This window comes from Emiliania huxleyi (genome assembly GCF_000372725.1).
Source record: "Emiliania huxleyi CCMP1516 unplaced genomic scaffold EMIHUscaffold_34, whole genome shotgun sequence".
In the NCBI taxonomy this organism is placed as follows: Eukaryota; Haptophyta; order Isochrysidales; family Noelaerhabdaceae; genus Emiliania; species Emiliania huxleyi.
The window spans coordinates 184,570-209,557 of NW_005199443.1; the positions used below are offsets into that span (position 1 = coordinate 184,570).

The following is a 24,988-nucleotide window of genomic DNA, read 5'->3' on the forward strand; positions in this document are numbered from 1 at the left end:
CCTCCCCCCCTTAACGCCTGTGCTGCGGGCAGAGTTATCTCCCCCATATCTCCCATATCCCCTCATATCTCCCCACCCCTTGTGCTGCGGGCAGAGCGAGATAGCGATGGCGAGCAAGGAGATATGGGGAGGTATGGGGAGAGATGGCGCCTGGTGCTGCGGGCAGAGCGAGATAGCGATGGCGAGCAAGGCGTACATCTGCTCGTTCTTCTTGAGGATCTGCTCGAACTGGGCGGAGCGTGTGTGGTACTGCTTGGTGCGGCCTGTTCACGGCCGAGGGGCGTGAAGAGGCGCCGTTCACAGCTGCGGGCTGCGGTCCTGCTTGGCGCGGGCCGATGTAGAAGAGGATCTGCGAGAGCGTGCGGATCGCGTCGACGTACCGGCGGCTCATGAGGTAGGCGAACGCGACGTAGTAGAAGACGGAGATGTGGCACGAGGTGACCTGAGATGTGGGGAGATGTGGGGAGATGTGGGGAGATGTGGGGAGATGTGGCACGAGGTGACCTGCCCAACAAGCTCTCACGCCGTGTCTGTCTTTGTGTGTGTGGGTGTGGTGGTGGTGGTGGTGGTGGTGGTGGTGTGTGTGTGTGTGTGGGTGGGGGGGGGTGGGGTGGGGGCGAGGTGGTGAGAGGAGAGGAGCCGCGCGCTCTCAAGCAGTGCAAGAAAAGTCTGCTCAGCGGTCAGCTAGCGGCGGCGGGGGGGGGGGGGGGCGTGGCGCGCCTTCGTGAAGAGCCCCTTGCGGGAGAGGTCGACAGCCTCCACCTACACACATCAAGAACAGATCAGTGACACACACAGTAATCATCTCATAGGAGATCGAGCCTCCACCGTCTTGAGCGCGAGCGTGTAGTCCGCCAGCAAGCACTGCACCCGAAGCAGCCCCACCGTCGCGAAGTAGCCGCCGATCTCGTACAGCGGCACCGAGGCGAAGCGCGGCTCCTTTCCCCGCTCGGCCATCCGGTGCAGCATGCCTAGAAGGCTCCTAGAAGGCTCCTAGAAGGCTCCTAGAAGTGCCCGCTCCGCGAGCCGGCGCAGCAAGACCTACGCAGTCACTCAGACAGCCGAATCAATGGCGTGGCTCGACTCCCCGCCCCGCCGTCCGGCGCGAGCATGCCGAGCACGGAGGTCACGCTCCAGACGTCGGTCCGCTGCTTGAGGATGGCGATCTCCTGAGTATTGATGATTCACTGTTCACTAGTCACTGGTCATTATGCTCCGCTGCTGGAGGAGGGACATCTCCTCCGCGCTCTTCGACTTGAGCCGCTGGCGGAACATGCTCCACGCCTGCGGGCAGCGGGCGGCTCCTCCCCCTTGGCTGGCGCGCGGTGCCGCGGGCGGGGCTAGGAGCACTGCCCACTGCACGCCTGGAACTGGTAGATGAGCTCGTCGACCAGGTCCCAGATCCACTGGTTAGGGAGCGCCTAACGTCCCAGGAGGAGGGACCCCTCTCAAGGGGAAGGGACGCGGCACCAAAGACGGCCGGCCGTCTTTAGCTCACCAAGTCTGCCGGCGCGTCTCCGTCGAGCAGCAGCGAGAAGAGCGCCTCGTAGTTCGCCCACGAGTCGATCCGCTGCTGCAGGGTCGGCGTCAGGCGCGAGTAGAGGTGGCGGAAGTAGAGCTCGCGGTAGAGGAGCAGGAAGGTGGCGTCGCCCCCGACAAGCGGAGAGACGACCTACAACATCTCCCCAAGATCTCCCCATATCTCCCCATATCTCGCCCCCGACGAGCGGAGAGACGACCTCGGCAGTCGGCCAGGGGGAGGTCTTGTAGAGGCGGTCGGTGAGCTTGTTGAAGGTCGCCTCGTAGGCGGAGTGAACCTGCCGAGGGGGTGGGGTGGGGGGGGGGGGGAGTCTGCTTGTGAAGGGGGCGGGGCGGGGCGGCGGAGGGGCGGGTGGCAGGTGGCGGGGAGGGAGGGGCTGGCGGCGGCCTCGTAGACGTTGCCCGACTTGAGCTGCTTGTTGAAGTAGACGACGAAGAGGCGCACCACCTCCGGCAGCTCCACCGTCGCGCTCGTGTACACCTCCGCGGTCGTGCCTGCGAGGCCGGGCGAAGCCAGCGACAAGTCACCAGCAGGCACTGCCGGCCGCGGAGCGGCGCGAGGACAGGGCGGCGGCCGCGGCGCGGTGGATCAGAGGCTGCCAAACCAGAGGCGAGGGCAAGGGTAGGCTGGCGGCGGCGGTGGCACCAGAGCCGGACGCGTCGACGTCAAAGGCCGAGGCACCCTCGAGGCGAAAGTTGGGGAGGTCGACGACCTCGATGGTGTCCTCCAGGTCTCCCATCGCCGGCAGCGATCACGAGAGGCGGTGGGGAGGGGTCTGGAGCGAGGCCCGCTCCGAGTCGACTGGCTCTGCCCGCGCGTGGCGAGGCAACAAAAAATAAAAAAAATCGCTTTCGCTGCTTATACCGGAAGGAAGGCGTGTGGGGGGGGCGAATACAAAGGAGGGCGCTTGGGTCTAAATTTAGTGCGGTGTGAAGTGTTTATCTACTGCATCTTTAGCGCACTTTAGCGCAAATTTAGCGCAAATTTAGCGCAAATTTAGCGCAAATTTAGCGCGAGGGGTTTAGGGGTTAGGGGGGGGTAGGGGGCAGAGGGGTAGGGTTCAGGGGAGGGGGGGGGATGCGTAATACGTATGCGTAATACGTGGTGCGTAAGCCCTCTCCGACACCTTGCTCCTTGGGCGTGCGAATGCGTAAAACGTATGCGTAATGCGTCCGAGGCGTAACCCCCGTCAGCCACCACTTCTCACTCGAATCCGGAATGCGTGTGCGTAGTACGTGGTGCGTAGGCCCTCTCTGACACCTTGGGCGTGCGAATGCGTAAAACGTATGCGTAATGCGTGAGGCGTAACCCCCGTCGGCCACCACTTCTCACTCGAATCCGGAATGCGTGTGCGTAGTACGTGGTGCGTAGGCCCTCTCCGACACCTTGGGCGTGCGAATGCGTAAAACGTATGCGTAATACGTGAGGCGTAACCCCCGTCGGCCACCACTTCTCACTCGAATCCGGAATGCGTGTGCGTAGTACGTGGTGCGTAGGCCCTCTCTGACACCTTGGGCGTGCGAATGCGTAAAACGTATGCGTAATGCGTGAGGCGTAACCCCCGTCGGCCACCACTTCTCACTCGAATCCGGAATGCGTGTGCGTAGTACGTGGTGCGTAGGCCCTCTCTGACACCTTGGGCGTGCGAATGCGTAAAACGTATGCGTAATGGCTAGTTCCATTTCACTGTGGCACAGCTCGCGTTACAAAACCTTGATTTTGACCATTGCGCGAAAAAGGTACATCTCGGTGCCTTCCAGAGGCAGCTGCGACCCCGCCGAGTGGACGGTAACGCACAGCAGGTGGCGCGGTGCGTTACCGTCCACTCCGCTGGGTCGCAGCTGCCTCTGCGCGTCCTGGGGATGTACCTTTGTCGCGCGCCGGAGACGACTCGCCGCCGCTGAGATCGGAGATCAAGCTCTGACAGGTCGCACGTCGCTCCTTTGACGCCGACGTGACTCACCCGTGCAGATCACATCAGGACACGGTCTCGACGCGCTCGGTACGACGCCTGCGACCCGTCTCGGGTCAGGTGGCACGACGCTCATCGCGCCTGCCAGCGATGCCGTGCAGGTTGCCACGACGAGGTCGAGCACGCTTCTATACGCTCGCCGAGCCTTCCTTTCCATCCCATTAGGCAGCCTGGGAACGGTGGCGGTCAGAGGCAAAGACTACGAGGGGTGGTGGAACCACATGTCACGGCTACTGCCGGCTCGACCCCACGATAGCCTCCGAAGGCTGACTTTGAGGCACCATCATCGGACGATGTCGACGAGTTGGGTCGCTCTCGCGGTAGCCAGATGACCTCCCATGCTAGTACCATCGGCTAGGGCCGCAGGAAGCGCGGGGGAGGGCGCTGGGAGCAACACGGAGCTCCGTTGGACGTTTTCAAGATTAGCGTGTCAGAGTGAAATGGAACTAGCCAATGCGTGAGGCGTAACCCCCGTCGGCCACCACTTCTCACTCGAATCCGGAATGCGTGTGCGTAGTACGTGGGGCGTAGCGCGCCTTGAGAGGCACACCCCGATCGGCCGAAGGTGGATGCAGAAGACAGATTCGTAATACGCCCGGGGCAAGACATTTGTAGCTCCCTCAGGCGCCACTTGGCTCGGGCGCACGACACCGAAATACCGACGTCTGGCCGACGCACTATGGATCGCGGGCGCGTATTTACATAACATGGCCGATCTGTGCATTCTGGGCGACTACATATGCGTAGCAGTACAGACGACCTCTCATTGCTCACTACACACCATGCCACTCTGCTTTACTGCTATTGCCTATTCCCTCAGTGCGCGGCAGACAAGAAGATGGTGACGTCCACACCATGAAAAACCGATGGTGGGACCGGAGCAGGGCGGAGGCAGAGAGCAGAGTGTAGACAGTAGAGGCTAGAGTATTGTAGTAGAGTCCTGCTGTGGTCTCCTCTTGATAGTGTCATAAGTGTGGCTGGTGTGTGTCAGAGCCTGACAGCGCCGCCCGACAGCACCACCGGACAGCACCTGACAGCAACAGCCAACGTCTGATAGCAGCAGCAGCCTGACAGCTCCGACAGCTCCGACAGCGTCTGACCCAGCAACACCCGACAGCTCCGACAGCACCCGACAGCTACAGAGCCCCTCGACTGTCAGACACGCACCCGACAGCACCCGACAGCACTGACAGCACCTGACAGCTGGTCTGACAGAGGCACCTGACAGTGCCTGACAGCTGCCCGACAGCCCGACAGATCACCTGACAGCACCTGACAGCCTGACAGCCAGGGCTCAGCCCGAGACGTGAGACAGAACCACGTGCTGTGCGACTGCAAACTACTCATGCTGCGAAGTCCAAGTCGGCCTCCTGGCGAGGGCTACCCCTCTCGATCTCTCGCACCAGCCGCTCCAGCACACCCAGCGCCGCCGCAGGCGCGTCGAGCGGCACCATGTGGCCCGCGCCGTCGATCTGGTACCAGGACAGCCCGCCGCTCGCCTTCCACTGCCCAATCTCCGCGCCGAGCAGCCGCAGCGGCGCCATCGTTGCGGATCGGAATGTGGCGGCGCCCGACCACGGCAAGTGATCCGCGGTGGCGAGGCCCTGCACAAAGTCGCAGACCGAGTCCTGCTTGCCGTACAGCAGCGCCACCTTGACGCCTCGGTCCAGGCTGCGGCCGAGCGCCTCCGAGTGGCCGTCGCCGACTGAGTCGTCGCTGAAGCCCGGCATGCGGATGCAGCCCGCCGCAGAGCCGGCGAAGGCACCGCGGCCCGCGTCTCCACAGACGTGAAGCGCCCGCCTCACCTCGTCCGTCAGGAACCAGCTGCTCCACGCGGTATAGTTGTACTGCACGCAGGCGGGGCACGCCAGCGCGCGCACGCGGTAGTCGTAACCGTTTGGCGTGTAACCGAGGTACTGCGCCGCCTCGCCCAGCAGCTGAGACCGCACACGCCAGCTGTACTCGTTCTCCCACGGCGCGCGCTGCGACGCCGCCCGCCCGGGCGGCAGCAGGTGGGCCTGCGAGAGGAAGGCCTCGAAGTTGTCGTTGCTGGCGAAGCGCTGGTTGATCTTGCCGTTCCCGATCAGCAAGCCGCGGAGCCGGATCCGCTCCTCTGCCGCCGCGCCGTCGTTGTGCGCCAGAATGGCGTCCGACCATGCGGGGACGTAGTGCCCGCCATAGCTCTCCGACGCGAGGATGACGTCGGCCTGCGCGTGCTCTGGGAAGAGGCGGAGCCAGCCGATCAGAAACGCCACCATGTCTTGGCCGGCCTGCGCAGAGCTTGTGACGTGCGGGCCAGAGCCGAACGAGTAGCCGACGTACCTGGGCTGGTCGACGAAGAGCAAACTCGCGTGTGCGCTCCACGCGAACGCGTTGTCCGACAGCTGCCCCGTCGCACTCGCCCAGCCGCGCTTGATGTCGAACAGCCGCAGCGGGCTGATCTCTGTCGTCGCGCCCTCCATCGCCGAGCAGCCTGGCCCGCCGTTGGACCAGACGAGCAGCGGCTTGGGCGTGCGCGAGCCGGTGTTGTCGGCGCGAAAGTACCAGTAAAAGAGCCAGTCGGTGGGAGTGACGTTGACATAGCCGCTGTAGCTGCCCGGCCTGCCGCCCTGCCGCTGCGTCCGCCTTGCCCACTCACTCCGCCCCACCAGCCGTTCCGGGAAAGACACCGCGGCCTTCGGAGTGGGTCGGTCGCATCGCGGCGGCGGCGGCGGCTCGCTTTCCCACGGCCATGTCCACCCTCCGCCCACGAAGCTGTCGATCTCACGGCTGGACGCGGGGACGATGCCGGCGGCGGCGGCGGTTGCGGCGGCGGCGGCGGTGGCGGCGGTGTCGGCGGCAGCGGCAACGGTGTCGGTGGCCTCGTCTCGCTCGTCACCGTCGAGTCCATCGAGAAGCAGTGCCTTTTCGAGTGCGTCGCGCGTCGTCGCGGATCGAGAGGCAAACGGGCCCAGCGCCTGTGCTCCGAGAGACGCGCCTACAGCCTAGCGTGGCTCTTTCTCAGTCCATTCCTCCTTTGCAGTGGGGACTGCGTCGAGCGACGTGCCGGCCGTCTCGAGGTGCGTCTCGGCCTTCTCGAAGGCGGACTCGGCTTCAGCGAGGCTTGCGTCGGCGTCCTCCTTGCCGTACACCCACCCCACCTGCCACAAGACCCACACCCACTTGGTCAAAGACAAGGCGCCGCTCGTATCGGTGCTGCGCGGAGTCGGCGGCTCGACGCCGTCCCGCCTCCTCAGCAGCGTGTCGGGATTTGCTCGAGAGAATCGCGCCGTCAGCGGATCGGCGTGAGCAGCGGGCGGCGCCGGATCGGCCACCTCCTCTGCGCCACCTTCGAAAAAGCCAAAGAGCCGGCTAGGCTGGCGTGCGGCGAGGAGGAGGAGGCCGAGACAGGCGGCGGAGACGAGGAGGAGGCCGACACGGGCGGCGGAGCCGAGGAGCCGACGGCGAGCCGAACGGTGAGACTGCGGAGAGGTGAGCATCGCCGCCGTGCGTGGTGATGAGGCCGGGCGCAGCCGGGGCCGGCCGCGCGGCGGCGCCGGACAAGGCGAGCGAGGATATGCGCCGAATTCTTTTTTTTGAGGATCGGGGATCCTCTACGGCGCTGGCCGGCTCTTCGAGGGATGCTTTCGGTATAATCCCTTGTCAAAACGAAGCACGAAAATAGCAGCAAAAAAAGAAAAATAGCCGCGTGCAGGGGAGCGTGCCGGACGGGGCGTCGTCGCGCCGTCCGATGGTCTGCTGCCCCGCGCAGCAACCGTCGGGCGACGACCCGGGGGCCAAAAACCCGGCGACGACGGCGCTCTGGATGGGGCGTGACCTCCTGCCTCCAACCTCCTGCTCCTTCCTTTTTTGAGCAGGTGTGCCGCCGCGCGAGCGACGCTCCGGCGCTCCGCCGAGATCGCCCGAGATAGCGCGGCGCGGCCCCGAGTGCCGAGATCGCCCGAGATAGCGCGAGATCGTCCGAGATCGCGCGGCGCGGCCCGAGGCGAGGTGGATGGGTTGAGAGCAAGGGGGCGGAAGTGATCAGTGCGGTAGAGGGTCAGGTCGGGGCGCGTGAGCCGGACTTGTGAGCCGGACGGCTTTCATTTCTCTCTGCGTATTTGCACATGGAGTGCAAGATACTCGTTCTGTTGCCGTCCCAAGCTGTCACTCCCCTTTCTCCCGGCCAGGGTGGAGCGCGCGCGGGGGGCGGCGCGGGTGTGCGGGATGTCTGTGGGCCCGAGAGCGATATGCCATGTCCGCCTTTGTTTCATACCATCGAAGGCTAAGCTCAAAGAATTCTTAAAAATACAGTTTTGAGCCTTCCAGGAATTTTAAGAAAAAGCGAATCGAAGTTGCAGTCTCGGCAATCTTGTGCAACCCTCTGTTGCGCTCTCCCTTTGTGTGGCGTCTCTCGCCGCGGATAAAGCTGCACGCAGCGGCGACTTTGCGTCACCCTCGATGTCGCGCCAGGTCGTCCACGGCACCCGCCGTTCGTGGCTCATCGAGTCGGACCTCGCGAGACGAGCGCCCTCACAACACCGAGCTTCGAGCTCCACGCGCGACAGCCGGTGGAGTGGCGGCGGTGGTCCCGGATCCGACTGTGCGAGCGATAGTGATCACGAAGACCCGTTTTCCGGCTCGCCGTCCGACGAGATGGCGCTCGGCGGTTGGGGCGCCTCGGCGGTTGGAAGAGCCGCTCCCGCCGCCGCCGGCCGTGGCTGGGCCTCCATCTTTGAGCCGTGTCCGGCGGCGGCGGCGGCAGTGACGTGCAGCAGCCCTTGCGGGCTCTGCTCGGCGCCGCTCGATAGACAGGCGGACTGGCCGCGGCCGGACGCAGGGCTCGGCAAGCTCGACCGCACCGACCGCCGCTCGCCTCCCGCCCGCCGTCCCGCCTCGGGCGTCTGGGCGAGGTGCGAGTCTCTCCCGAGAGACCCTTCGACGTTCGAGTAGCCTCCTCGCGGCTAGCCGCTCAAGGGGATGTGGCGGCAGCGGCCCTCGCCGCGCCTCCCGCCACCGCACCACCCCATCCCCCCCTCACCCCTCCCCCTCCTCCCTCCAGGGCGTCTGATGGCGGGAGGATGGTGAGGGCGGTCTCGTCGCCCATGATGGCGGGGCTAGGATAGGAGAGGGCGGCGGGGCGCGCGTGCAGACGGCGGGTGGCGGCTCCACGATGGAACGGGGGTGTTTAGTCGATGCAACTGAGCAGACCTGACATGGAAAGTCGATGCAACCCTCTGGTGCATGGTTTAGATCTTGCAGATGCTTGCTTTGCATCAGATTCCGCCTGTTTAGGCTGCGGCTCAGGTCAGAGGGCCCAGCGACTCGTCGGTTGGGTGTAAACGGGCATTGCCTGTGGTCTTCAACACACAAAGGGTGTGAGAATAGAGCTCTCTTGATCCTTCTGAGCACGAAGACCACTCGAACTCTTCTCACTTCTGCAGACTTTAGTTTTCCCGGTGTTCATAAGCTGTGAATAGTTTATGCGCCCGCCGCAGCCCGCCCTATTCACCACGGGCCACGAGAGCCCTGCAAGCAGCTGGCATGTTCTATCGCCCGGGTGGCGGGCTGTCTGCACACAGACGTCTCGTCCCATGGCTGACGCACGGATGGTCCGACCTGTGGCGGAGTTTGACCTCAGCTCGGCCGTCGGTGTCGGCGGGCTGACGGCGGCTGCCGGAATCGCAATTCGCTCTGCCAGCTGCCAGCAGCCTCGTGTCGCCGCTCTCGTTGGCGCAGCAGCAGCGATTGGCCTTTGCGCCGTCGCTCGACGGCGTCACCGCCCATCCGACCTGCGAGTCTTCTGCTCTCACGCACCTCACTCGCCGCGCGCGGATTGTGCGCCGCGCCAAGCAAGACACATGCTCATGCAAACAGTGCGAGAACTTGGTTGTGCCGCTTAGTGGCGGCGCTGCTTTAGAGGAAGCGGCAGCGTGGGAAGCAAAGCAGATGGAGAATGCGCGGCATGCCAAGGAGCCGCTGCTGGCGGAGGTTGAGCGGCTAAGTGCAGCAAGGGCCAAGGGCAAGAAGGGCAAGAAGAAGAAGAAGAATGTGGGCGTGGGCGATACGGGCGCCGCTGGGCTCAACGAGGAGATGCTGTCCTGCAGTTAGAGAGCTCGTAGCGAGCTCGATTTTGATGAGAATTTGATGAGAAATATCTCAAATTTGAGCAAAAACGCCAAAAAATCGGCGCCTGCGGCGGGCCAGGGCCTCCGGCGGCGCCTGCGGCGGGCCGCTGGGGCATCCGCCCCAGACCCCGTTTACACCCGAGCTATGCCCCGCGACCTGAGCCGGAGCCTTAGCATTGCTTTTGCGCACAATATCCGTATAGCGTATTTCGGTCGGCAGAGGCGTTTTTGTGGCGGTCTGTCAGTCGCTGCTGATAGCCGATTTATTTATAATCGCGAGCGGTGTCTCGCGGGTCGTTTGCGAGGGGCCCAGCCTGGCTAGCCAGATCCGCCTGGGCGCATCCAGTCTTGCTGTTGCGCACCCTAGCCTTAACCCTTATTTAGAATTTGGTCGGCAGAGGCGTTCTCGTGCGGTCTGCCAGTTGCTGCTGATAGCCGATTTATTTATAATCGCGAGCGGTGTCTCGCGGGTCGTTTGCGAGGGGCCCAGCCTGGCTAGCCAGATCCGCCTGGGCGCATCCAGTCTTGCTTTTGCGCACCCTAGCCTTATTTTGGTCGACAGAGGCGTTTTCGTGCGGTCTGCCAGTCGCTGCTGATAGCCGATTTATTTATAATCGCGAGCGGTGTTTCGCGGGTCGTTTGCGAGGGGCCCAGCCTGGCTAGCCAGATCCGCCTGGGCGCATCCAGTCTTGCTTTTGCGCACCCTAGCCTTATTTTGGTCGACACAGGCGTTTTCGCGCGGTCTGCCAGTTGCTGCTGATAGCCGATTTGTTTATAATCGCGAGCGGTGTCTCGCGGGTCGTTTGCGAGGGGCCTAGCCTGGCTAGCCAGATCCGCCTGGGCGCATCCAGTCTTGCTTTTGCGCACCCTAGCCTTATTTTGGTCGACACAGGCGTTTTCGCGCGGTCTGCCAGTTGCTGCTGATAGCCGATTCGTTTATAATCGCGAGCGGTGTCTCGCGGGTCGTTTGCGAGGGGCCCAGCCTGGCTAGCCAGATCCGCCTGGGCGCATCCAGTCTTGCTTTTGCGCACCCTAGTCTTATTTTGGTCGACAGAGGCGTTTTCGTGCGGTCTGCCCAACCCAAAAAGCACGATTCTCAAATTGGGCCCTCAAACAGCTCATGACAACGTGACAAGGGACACGACAGGCTCGCAGCGCGGTGCACGGTGGAATCCCAACTCCACTGGCGGCCTCATCTCAGTCTAGCGACCTGCCTCCAGCTTCTCACTGGCAGTCTCTCGCAACCACAGGCACACTGACCATCCGTTGTACTGTATGAGAAATTGAAAGTGAACATTTTGGCAAACACAAAAAACACGAAAGGCGGCGCGGTTTTCGCGGCGTTGAGCACGCCTCCGCTCGGCGTTGCACGCCTCCGCTGCGGCCTCTACTGCGCTCGCTCGGCGTTGCATGCACGCCTCCGCTGCGGCCCTCTACGTCGCGCGGTGTGCGTGCGACGGCGAGGCCTGGGCGGACGGCTTCGCGCCCGAGGGCGCCAGTCGTTTGCTACTTCGCGCTCTCTCCCCCGACCACCTCCTCGCTCTGCCGCGGTGCGTCGCTTCGTGCCTCTTAACAGCGCTGGTGCCATCGGTCGCAGCGGTCGAAATCGCTGACGGCAACGTCAACTATTCATTCCGGGTGTACCGGCGGGGCTGCCGATCGCTCTTCCTCAAGCGCGCGACGGGGTATTTGAAGTGGCAGCCGTCGATGGCGCTCGAGGCGGAGAGGATGCGGCGCGAAGTGCAATACTACCGCGACGTCGCGCAGCTGCTGGGCGAGGCTGACGCTGACGCGCTCTTGCCGCGGCTGCTCCACTTTGACGAGCGCCGGATGGTCGTGGTGATAGCCTTTTTGGAGGACCACTCCCTCCTGATTGAGCGGTGCTTTGCGTCGGAGGATGGGGTGCCTGGAGACGCAGCCGCGGCCCTCGGACGCTACTTGGGCACGGTGCACGGTAGGACACTCGAGCGGCCCGGGCGCGAGGCCCAAACAGCGGAGCGAGCGGTCGCGTACTGGAATCACGCGCTGCGCGCCGTGCAGCTCGAGCACGTCTTCACAGTCTGCTTCGAGGCGTCAGAGCGCGGCCGCGTGCTCGCCAAGGACGCCGCCTTTATGTCCGAGGTGAGCGAGTTAAAGGCTCTTTACCTCGGCTACTCACTCCGACCAGGCGACGTGCGCGCGCTCTGCCACGGCGACCTGCACGCCGGCTCAGTGATGGTTAGCAAAGACGGCGGCTCTGTCAAGGTCATAGACCCAGAATTCGCGGTCTGGTGCGCGCCTGGCCTCGACGTTGGCTCCCTCCTCTTCGCGCTGGTGTGCGGCTTCATCTTCCGGCTCGAGACGTGCAGGGCAACGGGTTCACGCGCGGTTGGCACGGCGACATACCCGCTGACCTCTCTTCGCGAAGCTATCGCGCGGGTTTGGGAGGCGTACTCTGCGGCGCTCACCGCTGAGGGGGTGGATGAAAACGCCGTGGAACGCATCGGAGAGGACGCTGTCGGGTTTGCCATGCTTGAGGCGATCCGCACCTCACTCGGCTTTGCTGGCGCGCGGGACCCAGGCCGGCGGCTGACGGATCCAAAGGCGCTGGAGCGATATCAGGAATCCGTTGTGCGGCTCGCGCGGCGGTGCATGCTCGGCCGCCGCGCGGATCGCGCTTTCTCCGCCAACGTCCAGGACGGCGGCTCGGTGTTTGGTATCGACCTGCTGCTCGCCGAGCTGGACCGTGCGCAGAGGGGGATCTTTAGCAACACCAAACAAACCCCGTAACACGCTGTGTTGCGTTTTGCGCGTTAACAGCACTTAACAGTGTGTGCTTCGATCACACTCACGTTGTCAAAGCGACCAGCTCACCATCAGTGGGCTGCAACTCGCGATCGAGAGCAGCCGCTCCGGTGGGAGGCGGGGCGAGCGGACTGGAATGACGGGGCGAGCGGACTGGAATGACACGCGACGGGCTATAGCCCTTTGATCTTGTAGTAGTTGTAGAGCCCGAAGAAGGCGAGGGAGAGCGCGTACCCGAACCCCTGCAGCGGCGTGATCTCCTCGCCGAGGAAGACCGCGCTGAAGAGGACGAGGCCTGCGCGCTCCGCGGTAACAGTGAACGACCGAGTCATTACTCAGTCATCACTAATGGACAGGGCGAGGCCTGCGTTCCTCGCCGTGCCAAGCAACTTGAGCATCACCTGAGGGCAATAACGGGGCCAATCTTAATGGCAATGGCCACCATCTCTGCCTCTGCCGAGCCGCTCGAGCTTCGCCTAGAACAAAACGGAGACAATCACGAGACGAAGAGTCCACGCTGCCGAACAGCTCGAGGACGACCGAGCTCGTCCTCTGAATCACCAGGAAAGAGGCGATGTTGACGGCGAAGCCGAGCACCACTGCCGTCGCGAATGCCGCCGCGTTGGGAGCGACAAGCGAGAAGGCCTATCCACAGCGGGCCAGGCGTGGAGAGACGCTATTCACCGCTGGCCAGCCTTCGGCGCGAGGGGCGAGAGGACATTCTTCTCGAGCGCGCGCGGCACCTCGAGAGAGAAGAGGAGGCAAAGGCGAGATGCAGCCGAGATGCGGCCGAGATGCAACCGAGAGGCAGCCGAGACACAGCCGAGACAGCCGAGAGACAGCCGAGATCAGACTCGCGCGGCACCTCTAAAACAGCAGCCAGACCGAACATCCAGCCGGCGCAGATCGGCGCCATGTAGTACAGCCCCTCCATCGCCTAGTGCCCCGGCGCGCCTCCGCTTACCTCGGCCATCCTCCGCGGCGCGCAGCGCAGCCGCCCGTCCCTCGCCGGGAACTTGAGGTTCGTCAGCAGCTTCTGCGTCAGCACGAGCCGCGTCGCCTGCTTCGTGAAACCACTCTCGAGAAGCAGTCGACCGCAGCTTCTTCGCCGGCTGTGGGTGGCTTGCCTCACACGTCTCGGCGGCGCACCTACCAGAGCCGGGTCCGGGAAGGGTCCGAGGAGGGTCCGAGAAGGGTCTTGAAAGGGTCCGAGAAGGTCTTGAAAGAGTTCGGCCTCGCGCAGCCTCGCTCGGCTAGATGCTCGACAACGGCTGGACACTCTCGGGGCCAGATCTCGGCGAGGCACTCACATGATTAGCACGCCCGTCAGGTTGAAGTGCGCCTCGCCCGCGCTAGCGATGGCAGTGGCGGCGCTGATCAGCCCAACCGACAGCGCGACGCGAGGGGAGGGAGTCTCGACGCGCGTCGCGTATAGCATCACGACGACGAACACGGGCGTGAAGGCCTGCTCACGGCGGGACACGAGTCGCTGCTGACCGCATAATGTGCGGCGATGCAGCCGAGATATGGCCGAGACATCGCCGAGATATGGCCGAGGTAGGAGGGGAGAGGACCTTGAGGATCTGGACAAAGGAGACGGTCAGGTAGAGATAGCCGGCGTTGCCAAAGCAGAGCGACGCTGCGGTGGCTCCGCCGACGACGACCATGTTCCGGAGGTAGAAGGGCCACGTCACGTGCTTGGCGCAAGTCAGAGGCTGCAGCCGGAGCACACGCAGCGCGAGGAAGGAGCCGAGAGCGCTCGATGCCTGTCCGATGCCGGACACCATCATGGGGAATCCGAAGCCGACGTCCTTCAGGAGGTGCTTATTGACGAGGATTAGGGCCGGGCCAACCATCAGGTACACCGCCACATACGTCGCTGTCAGCAGCCGCGATGGCGGCAGCGGTGAGGCGACAGTAGCCGGGATGAGCGGCTTGTCGTCGCCGGCGCTGCTCGAGCTCTCTCCGACGGCGGAGAGCGGCACAGACATCGCGTTCGTGCGGGAGGAGCAGGCGGTCCGTCGTGGCATACAACATACGCGTATGTTGTGTGTGTTCACAGCCTTGTTATTGAGAAGAAAATACCGCGTATGGCGCTGTGCGCTGGCCTGTTCACACTCACACGAGTAGGCCGCACTCACTCACACTCACACGAGTAGGCCGGCGGGTTTCTTTTTATGAGTAGCGCAGCGGGCCCCGCCACACGCAAAGCCGACCCCCAGTCTGCCCGAGAGGCTGCCTGTAGAAGGCCTGGCAAGCGCGCACTCGCCTGTCGCCTCCTCCGCGGCCGTGCCCTCCGCGCGGGCGAGCGAGCAACGCAATCGGAACGCAAGAGTGACAACAACTCTCTCTCAAGAGAGTGGAGGTGGTGCGTCGTGCGTCCTTGTCCCCGTTACAAAGTTGTCGGCTGTGAATAGTGGACGAACAGTGAGTGTCGAGATGCTTGGGTACTCCCGTTCTCCCGTTCACTGAGCCCTGGGTGGGGAGCGATCGACACCAATAGCGTGTTGGGTGTCCTCACGACTGACTGACGTCTGACTGACTGACCGCTTATGCTTTGCTCTTTCTTAGTCTCGTTATAGGCAAAGAGCCTGCCTACCTAGGCAAGAGCTGTATGTAGGCAAGAAAGAGCCTCACGCGGCGTCGCCCTCCAGAGGGAAGAAACTCATATGTGAGACAGAGAGTCACGCGGGACAGGAGAGAGTAAAGTGCCAAGAGGGGGGCACTACACAAAGAGCAGTAACTATCTCCGCATTCCAACGCTGTCGGCAAGAGAATTTCCATGACGATTTCTTCCGAGACGGCGTTCAAAACACTTGGTGTCGAAACACCCCTTAGATCTAATCCCAGTCTTTAACGGGCGTGCTCCCAGGGTCCGGTTGTCCGATGGCGGATCTCCGGGTTGTCGGCAGAGCTGGGGAGGTCGACTACCCCGCCGCGCCCGACGAGGAGTCAAACGGCAGGGCCCTGTTAGCGCGGCGCCCGCGCTTCACCAAGGCTGCGGCGGCGCGCTTTCTGCGGCTGTGCGCGTGCTCAGTCTTCGTCGGACTCATGCTGCTGATCGCGTTGCCGCCGTCGTCCAGATCGAATCTTCGATCGCGCATCTCTCAGACGGGACATTCCGACTCCCACTCCGGCGCCCCTCCCCAGTCCCCACCCCACCAGAAGCCCTCACCTCGCCTCCTCGTCGTCCACGTCGTCGTCGCCGTGCAGCGCCGCCCACGGATTGGCAGACGCCGGGGTCCTGGGCTTGGCGGGCTCGGCGGTCTTGGCGGCGGTTGGAGCAAAACGCTGACGCGTCAGCTGCCCTCTTGGCGGCGGATCCGGGCCGCCCCTCCCGCTTTGCACGTTGCCGGCCTGTCGCGGCCCGCCCGAGGTGGGCGGTGGGCGCGGCCTGACGCCCTGCGTTTCGAGCCACTGCTGCGCCGCCTCGACGCGGGCCTCGAGCGTCTCTCCGCTTGTCATGCGCGCCGCGCGGATGCACGCATACTGTGGGAAGCCGAGCGCCTGACGGTGCGATCGGTGGGACTCTAGCTGCTGTGGGAAGGACGTGTGGAGTCTTGTGGAGAGTGAACGCTAGTGCTCACTCGCAGCCGCCGCACGAGCGGCACCTCCGCCTCGCCGGCCTCCTATCCCCAAAGCATGGCTGAGAATACAGCCGAAATATGGACGCGCGGCGCCACACGCCTCGCTCACCTCGACTGCGCCTCGTGGGAGCGGGGAACCGCCCCAGGGACGCGAAGCGGCGGGCGGCCCCGCCCCGCTCTCTGCGCTGGGCGGACGCATGGCCCTCTCGTCCGGCGCTTGAGGCATTTGCGTTGGCGGCTGCTGTGGCGGTGGTGGCGCTGCCGGCAGAGACGGCGGCGCCGGCGACGGCGACGCAGCCGGCGGCGGCTTTGCAGCGGGCGGAAGGGACGCCCGTGCTGCATCGCGCGGCGGCCCTGCAGTGGCCTTGGCCGGCTCTGCCGCTCCCCCGAGGGTCTGCATGAGAGCCTTGGCCTCCTCGTACCCGTCTGCGTGCCGCACGTGGAGGCGCGCCTGTAGGCAGCGTACAAGGTGGGGGGCGGTGCGACCGGCGCGTGGTCAGAGCTCTGCGCATGTCCTCGCGCAGGCGTGCTCGGATATCTCCAAGAGATTCGGCGATACCTCTGCTACATCTCGGCTGCAGCTCGCCGTCTTCGCGCCGGCGTGCTCGGGCCGCAAGAACCAGAGCTCCGTCGCGATCGACGCGACAAAGTCGCGGTGGTGCGAGATGCACAGCAGGGCGCCGCGAAAGCTGCTCAGCCCGGCCTTCAGCGCGTCGAGGCTGTCGAGGTCGAGGTGGTTGGTCGGCTCGTCGAGCACTATGAGGTGCGGCAGCGCGGGCAGCACCTCCGCTGCCAGGATCAGCCGCACGCGCTCACCGCCTGAGAGGTCGCCCACCCGCTGGCCGGCGTGCTCGGCGAGCGAGACGGCGCCGAGGCACCTGCTCATAGAGAGACTCTGTGAAAAGACGCTGTGCGTGGGCGTGCCGCAGAGACGGCGCGGAGGCACTTGCGCGCGACGAGCTCCGACGCGCCCGGTACCTGGTGGTGGTGTGGGTGGTGGTGGTGTGTGTGTGTGTGTGTGTGTGTGTGGGGGGGGGGGGGGGGGGGGGGGGGGCTCCAACTGACTGGAATTGGTGAGCTGGTGCGGGAGCTGGTGCGTGGAGCTGGTGGAGTGGCCGGCGCCTGGGAGGCGACGTACTCGGCCGCGGTCATGTCGAGGTGGTGCACCAGCTGCTCGAGGTGGTTTTGCCTGCGGGACCAGGCATCCTCTCACGCGTGGAGATCGAAGGCCAAGGTTGCGCACCCGCTGCGCTTGGGCCTCAGGTACGCCACGCGCAAGTGCGACCTGCGGCTCACGTCGCCGGAAAGGAGCTCGGCGCCGCCCTAGGAGCGTGACGTGATTGCATTCAAACCGGGTGCGACCCGCAAGAGGCGTGGGACTCTGCCCTTCCGGCGGCCTCTGCGTCGCTGCCAACGAGCGCCTAGCGCCGGCGAGAGACTGCAATGTGCCGAGATCAGCCGAGATGATCAGCCGAGATCAGCCGAGGTCAGCCGAGATCAGCCGAGGTCAGCCGAGATCAGCCGAGATCAGCCGAGATCAGCCGAGATCAGCCACGGCTTGCCTCCACGAGCGTCGACTTGCCCACCCCGTTGGAGCCGAGGATGGCGATCCTGGCGCCCGCCTCCACGGCCAGCGTCACCTCTCTCAGCACGGCGCCTCGCCCGGGACGGCCGATGCTCGCCTCGTCCAGCCGCAGCAGAGGGGCACCGCCCGACAGCGGCGTCCCCGCCCGGAACTCGAAGGCGAGTGTGCGCTCAAAAGCGCGCCGCGCCTGCACGCGCGCCGTCGCCTCGGAGGCGTTGAGCCTAGTGCGTGGATATAGGGAGAGGTGAGGAAGAGCGTTGCGCCTACGGCACTGCTCATGGCACGGTTTCGATGGGACACAGCCGAATTGTGCTTGGTGGGTGTCTGTTCAGAATCTAGTGCGAGCCTCTCGCCGTCGTCCAGCTTGAGAGTTCGCTGAAGGTGCGCCTTCTTCTGCTGCGCCGCCCGCGCCGCCGAGCCGTCGCCGCTCTTCTTCATCGTCCCGCAGAGCGCCTTGACGTTGATGAAATCATGCCCGTGCGCCTTTGAGTCTCGGGTAATCTCGGGTGATCTCGTGATCTCGGCGAGCAACCTTGACGTTGATGACCGCGTGCGCCTTTTGCGCCTCCTCCACCTTCTTCAGCGTCCTGGCGACGTGCCGGTCCTCGATCGAGATCTGCGCCTTTTGGGAGGACGCGAGCCGCTCCTCCTTCACGCGCGCCTTCTCCATCACCGCCTCGTCGCGTCTGTACAGCTGCTGCCGGCGGCCGAGGTAGCTCTCGAAGCCGCCCGCCGTGTGCACCAGCCGCTCCTCCTCGATGCTGAGCACGTCGCTGCACGTCGCCGTCAGAAAGTCAGGGTCGTGGCTGACGATCACGGCCGTCGCCTGAGTCCTCGTGAGCTCCGCCTCCAGCCACCTACCAATGTGATGGCTCCCCTATAGCCGCTCTCGGCTGATCTCGATGATCTCGTATGATCTCCGCCACCGGACGGCCGCGAGGTCCATGTGGTTGGTTGGCTCGTCGAGCAGAAGCACGTCCGGCTGCACAAAGAGCGCCTGCGCCAGCGCCAGCCGCTGCTGCCAGCCGCTGCTCAGCTCGCTCTCCCCCTTCCCGCTGTCCTCCGGCTCGAACTGTAACCCTCGGAGAATGCCCTGCGCATGCTGTTGTGCCTGAGGTCCGTCTATCGTCTCCAGGAGATCGATCACCTCTCCAAGCCGATCGGAGAGGGAGGCGACGGCTGCGGCGTCAGCGCCCTCGAGGCGTGCCTCCAGAGCGTCTCTCTCCGCCTCTAGTCCCGGCCGATCCCACGCGGCTGCGCGGGCGTCAAGCATCGACTGCAGAAGGGCGACGGACCCTGGGATGGTCTCCTGTCGCACCAGCACGGTGGTGATGGAGGGCGGCCATCCTGGCAGCTTGCCCTCCGAGATGAGCTGAAGCAGCGCGCTCTTGCCTGCGCCGTTCCGGCCGACGAGTGCGTACCTGACGCCGCGCAGGTGGAGGGTCGCTGAGGTGGGCGCGGAAACGAGCGCACTGGGCAGTGTGGCGTCACCGCCGTGACGGCACAACCACGATGCGGGAGTCCATTAACAGAACGCTGCCGCTTGGCGTGACCACATTAAGCGACTCGATAACGACCTGCTTGCTGCCCGGTAGGCTGCTGCCAGAGGCTGTGACAGTAAAGGACGCCGATCGCACCACGGGCGGCAAGGACATGGCAGATCGGGCCGCTGTGTGCGTTCAGCCTCTCCAGCAAGGGCGAGACTGGTCCGAGGCGACCGAGGCCGAGGACGCACGTATACGTTTTTTTTCATACTCTACTCCAAGGGTTTGTCGTGCGCCCGGTAGACTCCCGGGTGAGCAAGTTCCTTCTCATTGGAGCAGACTCCCCGGTGAGCAAACCGTGGGCTAGAGCAGCGCTGTGTGGAGTCAAGTCAGGCCGATTTCACGGCGGCATTGAGGCCCGGCGTGATGCGGGCAAAGATGGCGTGGCCCTTGAGCACGTGCACCATCGCGCCGCCCACGTGTATGGGTATGAGGTAGTAGAGGAGGCTGCCCGCGGTCGTGTGCCAGCCAAACATCTTGCCGGCAAAAGCGCCGTCCTCCTTTGTTTTGTCGGCCTTGCCCGGGATGGTGAACTGCCAGAAGAAGGGGACGCCCTTGCCGCCAAAGTAGCCCATCGCCATTCCGGTCGCGGGCATCCAAAGCATGAAGCCTAAATAGGGATGTGCAGAACCCCTCTCTAGGTGGCTGTGGCATATCTCGAAGCCCTCTCGGCAGCTGGTTGGGCGGACCGTACAGCAGCCCGTGAGAGACGTCCGCGGCGAGGTGCTCGAGCCTTCCTCCGGGCAGCGCCGCCGGCACGCGCGTGAGCAACTTCAGTGCCACCCGCGGCACGATGGCGGCAGTGAGGAGCACCGCAGTCGACTTGTGGATCGTCATCAGGTAGCCTTTCGTCTGCCCTTTGGTGCGGCCACCGTTCCACGGCGTGTCAGCAGTGGTCCACTGTGAGAGCTTTGCCGTGCCCAGCGTCACCGCGAATCCTGCAGCCATCGCCCAGTGCAGCCACTGCAGGCCGCCCGCGTACTGCTCCTCGAACTGCACGGCGCTCGAGCTGAGCGAGCGGCGTGCGGGGAGGAGCCTCGGAGCAATCGGCGTGGGAGCGGCCTTGGGTGGGCTCGCGGTGAATGAGCGGAACAGCAGCCTCGGAGCACGTGCGCGCAGCATCATAGAGCGCGGTGATGAGCGGCCCGTGGCCTGCGACAGTACTGCAGTACCGTCGGGTCTCTATTTTAAGAGCAGGTAAACAGCAATAGATCCGGTCATTGCCGCGGCTCTGTTCCTCGCGGCTCTGGTGGGCGTTGTGCACGCCGCCGACGAGCAGCGCTGGCCGCGGGCCTACCGCCATCAGGTCGACCCTCGCCACTACCGCTCAGAACGCTGCACGCCGCCCGCCAGAGCACGCCCCCTCCGCCGCAGGTGGACGTCACGGCACAAGCTGACGGGCCGCTGATGCAGCTGAGCCTCGTATGGTACCTCGCCTCGAACTGCCTGTGCGCCAACGTGGCGTACGCCAACCGACGCCGCTTGCATTGGCTCCTCATCGGACCTCTGGTTGCGGGCTTGCTTGGCGACAGCGTCTACCATTGCATCGAGGCGGCCCACTGGTGGCGAAGCGACTACTACCGCTTTGGATCGCCCGAGGTCTCGGCGCAGTCCTGCCTGGCTTCGATCCCGCTGGTCGCTGCCATCCTCGCATGGGTTGGCGAGTGGGCCGCCGCCGACGCGCGCGCACCGCGGCACGCAGCTCGGCATGTGACTGTGTCTCTCTCACCCACGCGCATCACGGATGTGACAGGCAAGCCGGCTGTTGTAGGCCTGCGAAGCTCCTAGTGCTCAGCCTCGTCGGCGTCGGCGCGTACTACGAGCTGGTGATCTCGCCCGGCCTGCCGCCTTCGAGCGTACAGTGGCACCTCGGCAACACTACTCAGCTCGCCGGCTAGCCTCGAAGCGCAAGAGGAGTGAGAGGGGCATGACTCGATTGCTGTAGGCCACACTTACATCACTCACTTGCTGCTCAACATGGTCGCGCCACTCGCTGAGGCGGGCCATCATCGGGGACGCTCTCCGAGTGACCGAGTCGTCGTGACATGGCTGTCCATAGGCGCCGCCATTCCTGACGTGGACGTTCCTATGAGGCGCCCTCGCGGTCGACGACATCTCAAGGCCCAAGCCGCAATATTTTTTTGGTAGCTACGTCTAGGCCTGTGGTGTATGTGGATCTGTGTAATCTGCCTAGATATAGTTCGGCATACCGACGGCTAAGGCCGAGGCAGAAAAAGTTTCTGTTTTTCTCCGCTTATCTTCACACGATTTTCCTGTGAAGAGAAGCGTGGAGAAACGGAAACGGAGACATTTCAAACTCGGTGTCGAACCACCAGCCCGACGCTCACTACAGTGAGGGTGTGGCGACCGTGAGTTGACGGAAATCGGAGGACGCGACCCACTTCGCCACAGACGGTCCCGCCGCCTCGCCGCTATGACGGCGCCCGCGACATGGCCGCAGCTCGTATGTGGCTGTGGGACTGGGAGAGGGGGGTGCTGGTGCGTGGTGGGGGCTCCGGGGGCTTCTGTGGTCCACTAAATGCCCCCTTGATCAGAAAAGCCGTACTACCAGATTGAGGTGAGACTGACAGAGGGCCGGGGGCGATTCATACCCGCCGGACTGCACACTCACGACAACGTACACTCGGCGAGGATAGGAGTCTCCGAATCACGTCATGCGAACTGCGTCGGGCTGCCTCGCGCCGCACTGGGCGGGTGCACCGACGCGCCGCACGAGGAGCAGTAGCGGCCGGCGCCGCCGACCGCCTGCCCGCAGAGTCCGCAGAAGGGCCCCTCGTCGAGCCCTTCGAGCCCGGCCTACGCGCTAGACCATACGGCGTAAAGAGGCGCCACACTCACCCCGCCCGACCCGTTGCCCCGCCCCACGCTCCGCCTCGGCGGCCGAGACAGAGAGCGGCGCGCTCGCCGCCGCCACCGTCGCCGGAACAAGCGCCGCGACGACAACAGGAAGCTCGGTGCCGTCGCCTGCGAGTGGACAAACATGCCGTGATCGCACAAGTGAGGCCGCAAAGACAGGCAGCAGCGGCAGCGCCGTCGCCTGCCGCCGGAGGGGCGGGCGGAGGCTCCCCACCCGCCTCGCCCTGCTGCTCCGCCCGCCGCGCCTACACGGCCACCTCGGGTCACCTCGGGTCACCTCGGGTCACCTCGGGTCACCTCGGGTCACCTCAGGTCACCTCGGGTCATCTCGGGTCATCTCGGGCCATCTCGGGTCATCTCGGGTCATCTCGGGTCTTCACGGGAGTTCTTGGGTCATCTCGGGAGATCTCGGGAGATCTCGGGAGATCTCGGGTGGTCTCGCGCCAGCACACGGCTCCGCAGCTCCTCCCGCCGCGCCGTCTCCGTGGCGTCGTCGGCCGCGGCGCCGCACCCTCCGCCTCCCCCCTCCCCCTTCCGCCTCAAGCTCCTCTTCCGCTTGCGGAGCCCAAGGCCGACAAAGCCTGCGAGGGCGACGGAGGCGCCGCCGGCGGCCGCGGCGCCGACGATCGCGCCGGTGTCGCTGCCGCCTCCTCCTTCGCCGCCGCTCGCCTTGAAGAGAAGGAGGGGCTGAGCGAGCTCAGCCGAGCCGAGAAGAGCCGAGCCGAGCTGAGCCGAGATTGGGCAAGATTGGCCGAGATGCGACCTCGAAGAAGCCGTGGGTCCCCTCGAAGCTCAGCTTGATCCTGACGCTGCACGAGTCCAGCCCGCAGCCCGTCTCCACCTCGTCTGTGGCGGAACAGACCGCCTCTGCAGCGAGGTCCACCGAGATGTAGTCCCGCTGCAGCACCGCCCCCTCCTGCCCCGTCGTGTCCTCCTCATCGCCAGCGCACTGCTCATCAAGGGCGTCCTGGCAATCCTCCAAGCTGTCGGACGCCCCTGTGAAGAGGACCATCTGTTCACAGCCGAGACGCGTCAAGAGACGCCGTCCACACCCTCGCTCGCCCGCTGTGAAAGTGCCACACCCGGTCGCAGACTTTGAAGCCGACGAACCGAAATTCCTCGCGTCCCCAGGCGGCACGATACTCCTCCGACACGCTGGCGCACCTCCCGTTCTCCACCGTGAAGCTCGCGTGGTACGCCTCGCCGTCGCAACCCTCGGACTCGTACAGAGTCTCCGTGATGTATCTGTGCTTCGCGTCTTCGCAGCCCGCCTGCACGTGGTCGAAGTTTTCCGCGACGGAGCAGACGCCGTCGGAGTCGCAGAAGCCCGCCACACTGCCCTGCGCCCCGCCCTCCTCCGCCACACACACGTCGCCGCACTCCTTTCCGTTGCACGGGGCCGCCTGGCAACCGATTTCCGTGCAGTGCGCCTCCGACCCGTTGCCGCTGTCCGGGCAAGTGCACGCGTTGCAGCCGTCGTCCGCTGGCCACGTGTCACCAGGCTCGCAGTCGTCGCACAACGAACCCACTGCCGCCATTGCGGGCGTGTCGCCGCAACCAACCACACACAGAGGGGCGCCGGTGCCGGCAGTAAAGAGGGGAGAGTCCGACTCGTACTCCTCCAGGTGCGTGCGGCATTTCTCGTACCCGTCGCAGCCGCCGCCAAAGTCTACGACGCACTCGGCCACAAAAAAGGAAGAGCACGCCTCGGAGCAGGGCGGCGCAAACACCTCCTCAGCGTCCCTCCTCGGCCGCGCCGCCGCAGCATCCTCCGCCGAGTCCTTCCCCTCCGCCTCCGCCTCGCCCTTCGCCGCCGCCGCCTCGGCCGCCCTCGCCGCCTCCGCCGCCGCCCTCGCCGCCTCCGCTGCCGCCTCAGCCGCCTCCGCCTTCTCATCCCACCACTCCGCAGACCCAAAGGGCCGTCCGCCGCTCCTGTTCAAAGCACGCATGTGAAGAGACGCAGCTCACAGCTCGCCGGAACACGGGAACGGGCCGCCGCCACGCGCTCCTTGCCGGCGTGTCGCCGCTGCCGTACACGGGCGCGCGGCCCGCCCCGCCGATCCGCTCGCCGCCGTAGCCGAGAGCCTCGTGCACGTACGCAAAGATGTCGCCGAAAGGTAGCGGCCAGACGACCGCCCCCGCCCCCTCGCCAACCTCGGCCTCTGTGCCATCGGCGTCATACCTGACCACCCATCGGCCGCGGCCGAGGTCGGTCAGCACCGTCGCGACCGCACCGTCGACGGAGACCTTTGCGCCGAGGTTGAAGACGCTCGGAGCCTCCCTGCCGCCGCCGAAGGCTGCACCCGCGTTCGCCTTGAGCGAGACGCGAGCGAGGAAGATGGCGTCGCCTGTCACGGCGCTGAGCTGACCGGCGCTGCAGGTTGAGCCACACGCGAGGCTGGCGGTCTGGAGGGTGACGCCCGACACGTCGAGCGTGTGCGAAGAGGCCTTGAACTGCGAGGAGACGGAGTGGCCCTCAAAACGGAGGGCCGTCGTGTTGAAGAAGAGGCGCACGCGCCATGCGCTCATCGCATGCGAGCGCGTCGAGGCGTACAGATACACATCAAAGGGCGCGTCCGTCAGACACGACACGGTGGGAAGCGTGGCAAAGACCGTATCCTTCTCTGGCTGATGCCCCGCCGGGGCTGCGCGCTCAATCGTCTCGTCCGCCGAGCGGAGCAGCGGGTCGTACCACGCCGGCTGCCCGGCGTCAGAACCGCACCCAGCCTTGTTGGTGATGACGGACGCCGGGAGGGCACACAGGAGGAGGACAGAGAGCGGCATAAACACACACTGTTGCTCTGGGAAAGCTCCGCGCCCCACCCTTTGCCTCCTATCTCTCGGCCACAAAAGGCGAGCGGCGTTGTTGTGGCGGTGGCCGCGCCGACTCAACGTCGGGGCGATTTTTTTCTTTTTTCACACCCTTCAGCTTAGAGAGTTCGGCTGTCAGAAAACACGCCTCCGTGGCTCGGGTTACACCAATCCTCGCTAC

The 24,988-nt window shown here is 64.9% G+C and overlaps 9 protein-coding genes across 9 annotated transcripts in view; 3 read left to right on the forward strand and 6 right to left on the reverse strand.

The window, feature by feature from the left end:
• EMIHUDRAFT_463792 (hypothetical protein) overlaps nucleotides 1-2,332 on the reverse strand; it is a gene marked incomplete at its 3' end in the record, with an annotated part of 3,807 nt that extends 1,475 nt beyond the window's left edge. Inside the window, exons 1-10 of the mRNA XM_005773300.1 lie at nucleotides 2,186-2,332; nucleotides 1,928-2,034; nucleotides 1,740-1,817; nucleotides 1,499-1,672; nucleotides 1,365-1,421; nucleotides 1,235-1,284; nucleotides 1,115-1,164; nucleotides 829-971; nucleotides 721-762; nucleotides 302-442 (exon numbers count right to left, since the gene is read on the reverse strand). Coding sequence (XP_005773357.1) covers nucleotides 302-442; nucleotides 721-762; nucleotides 829-971; nucleotides 1,115-1,164; nucleotides 1,235-1,284; nucleotides 1,365-1,421; nucleotides 1,499-1,672; nucleotides 1,740-1,817; nucleotides 1,928-2,034; nucleotides 2,186-2,279 — 936 coding nt within the window. The 5' untranslated portion in view covers nucleotides 2,280-2,332. The remainder of the gene's footprint in view (nucleotides 1-301; nucleotides 443-720; nucleotides 763-828; nucleotides 972-1,114; nucleotides 1,165-1,234; nucleotides 1,285-1,364; nucleotides 1,422-1,498; nucleotides 1,673-1,739; nucleotides 1,818-1,927; nucleotides 2,035-2,185) is intronic.
• Nucleotides 2,333-3,673: 1,341 nt separating this feature from the next.
• On the reverse strand, nucleotides 3,674-6,906 carry EMIHUDRAFT_450856 (hypothetical protein; the record flags this gene model as incomplete). Its single annotated transcript, XM_005773301.1, has 4 exons — nucleotides 6,559-6,906; nucleotides 6,391-6,489; nucleotides 4,916-6,187; nucleotides 3,674-3,682 (listed from the first exon to the last, which is right to left on the reverse strand). The coding sequence occupies exons 2-4, from the start codon at nucleotides 6,400-6,402 to the stop codon at nucleotides 3,674-3,676; spliced, it is 1,293 nt and encodes a 430-aa protein (XP_005773358.1). The 5' UTR covers nucleotides 6,403-6,489; nucleotides 6,559-6,906.
• A 956-nt stretch (nucleotides 6,907-7,862) lies between these two features.
• On the forward strand, nucleotides 7,863-8,975 carry EMIHUDRAFT_435746 (hypothetical protein). The gene is made up of 2 exons (XM_005773302.1): nucleotides 7,863-8,404; nucleotides 8,554-8,975. The coding sequence occupies exons 1-2, from the start codon at nucleotides 7,953-7,955 to the stop codon at nucleotides 8,615-8,617; spliced, it is 516 nt and encodes a 171-aa protein (XP_005773359.1). The 5' UTR covers nucleotides 7,863-7,952; the 3' UTR covers nucleotides 8,618-8,975.
• Nucleotides 8,976-9,085: 110 nt separating this feature from the next.
• Nucleotides 9,086-9,602, forward strand: EMIHUDRAFT_207963 (hypothetical protein; the record flags this gene model as incomplete). The annotated part of the gene is made up of 2 exons (XM_005773303.1): nucleotides 9,086-9,143; nucleotides 9,193-9,602. 2 exons carry the CDS (start codon nucleotides 9,086-9,088, stop codon nucleotides 9,600-9,602), a joined length of 468 nt encoding a protein of 155 aa, XP_005773360.1.
• A 1,427-nt stretch (nucleotides 9,603-11,029) lies between these two features.
• EMIHUDRAFT_101649 (hypothetical protein) lies at nucleotides 11,030-12,388 on the forward strand (the record flags this gene model as incomplete). The annotated part of the gene is made up of 1 exon (XM_005773304.1): nucleotides 11,030-12,388. The coding sequence occupies one exon, from the start codon at nucleotides 11,030-11,032 to the stop codon at nucleotides 12,386-12,388; it is 1,359 nt and encodes a 452-aa protein (XP_005773361.1).
• EMIHUDRAFT_450858 (hypothetical protein) lies at nucleotides 12,346-14,394 on the reverse strand (the record flags this gene model as incomplete). Its single annotated transcript, XM_005773305.1, has 10 exons — nucleotides 12,346-12,522; nucleotides 12,545-12,698; nucleotides 12,768-12,804; nucleotides 12,944-13,048; nucleotides 13,123-13,146; nucleotides 13,269-13,340; nucleotides 13,413-13,463; nucleotides 13,531-13,552; nucleotides 13,714-13,868; nucleotides 13,978-14,394. The coding sequence occupies 9 exons, from the start codon at nucleotides 14,392-14,394 to the stop codon at nucleotides 12,577-12,579; spliced, it is 1,005 nt and encodes a 334-aa protein (XP_005773362.1). The 3' UTR covers nucleotides 12,346-12,522; nucleotides 12,545-12,576.
• Nucleotides 14,395-14,965: 571 nt separating this feature from the next.
• EMIHUDRAFT_450859 (hypothetical protein) lies at nucleotides 14,966-19,328 on the reverse strand (the record flags this gene model as incomplete). The annotated part of the gene is made up of 12 exons (XM_005773306.1): nucleotides 14,966-15,910; nucleotides 15,991-16,032; nucleotides 16,637-16,868; nucleotides 17,052-17,080; nucleotides 17,158-17,179; nucleotides 17,234-17,313; nucleotides 17,559-17,796; nucleotides 17,874-18,028; nucleotides 18,108-18,432; nucleotides 18,502-18,996; nucleotides 19,067-19,152; nucleotides 19,317-19,328. 12 exons carry the CDS (start codon nucleotides 19,326-19,328, stop codon nucleotides 15,575-15,577), a joined length of 2,052 nt encoding a protein of 683 aa, XP_005773363.1. The 3' UTR covers nucleotides 14,966-15,574.
• Nucleotides 19,315-20,260, reverse strand: EMIHUDRAFT_421576 (cytochrome B561). Its single transcript, XM_005773307.1, has 2 exons — nucleotides 19,809-20,260; nucleotides 19,315-19,729 (listed from the first exon to the last, which is right to left on the reverse strand). The coding sequence occupies exons 1-2, from the start codon at nucleotides 20,242-20,244 to the stop codon at nucleotides 19,449-19,451; spliced, it is 717 nt and encodes a 238-aa protein (XP_005773364.1). The 5' UTR covers nucleotides 20,245-20,260; the 3' UTR covers nucleotides 19,315-19,448.
• A 2,351-nt stretch (nucleotides 20,261-22,611) lies between these two features.
• On the reverse strand, nucleotides 22,612-24,826 carry EMIHUDRAFT_435750 (hypothetical protein). The gene is made up of 3 exons (XM_005773308.1): nucleotides 24,005-24,826; nucleotides 22,760-23,928; nucleotides 22,612-22,665 (listed from the first exon to the last, which is right to left on the reverse strand). The coding sequence occupies exons 1-2, from the start codon at nucleotides 24,778-24,780 to the stop codon at nucleotides 23,013-23,015; spliced, it is 1,692 nt and encodes a 563-aa protein (XP_005773365.1). The 5' UTR covers nucleotides 24,781-24,826; the 3' UTR covers nucleotides 22,612-22,665; nucleotides 22,760-23,012.
• Between the last annotated feature and the right edge of the window lie 162 nt (nucleotides 24,827-24,988).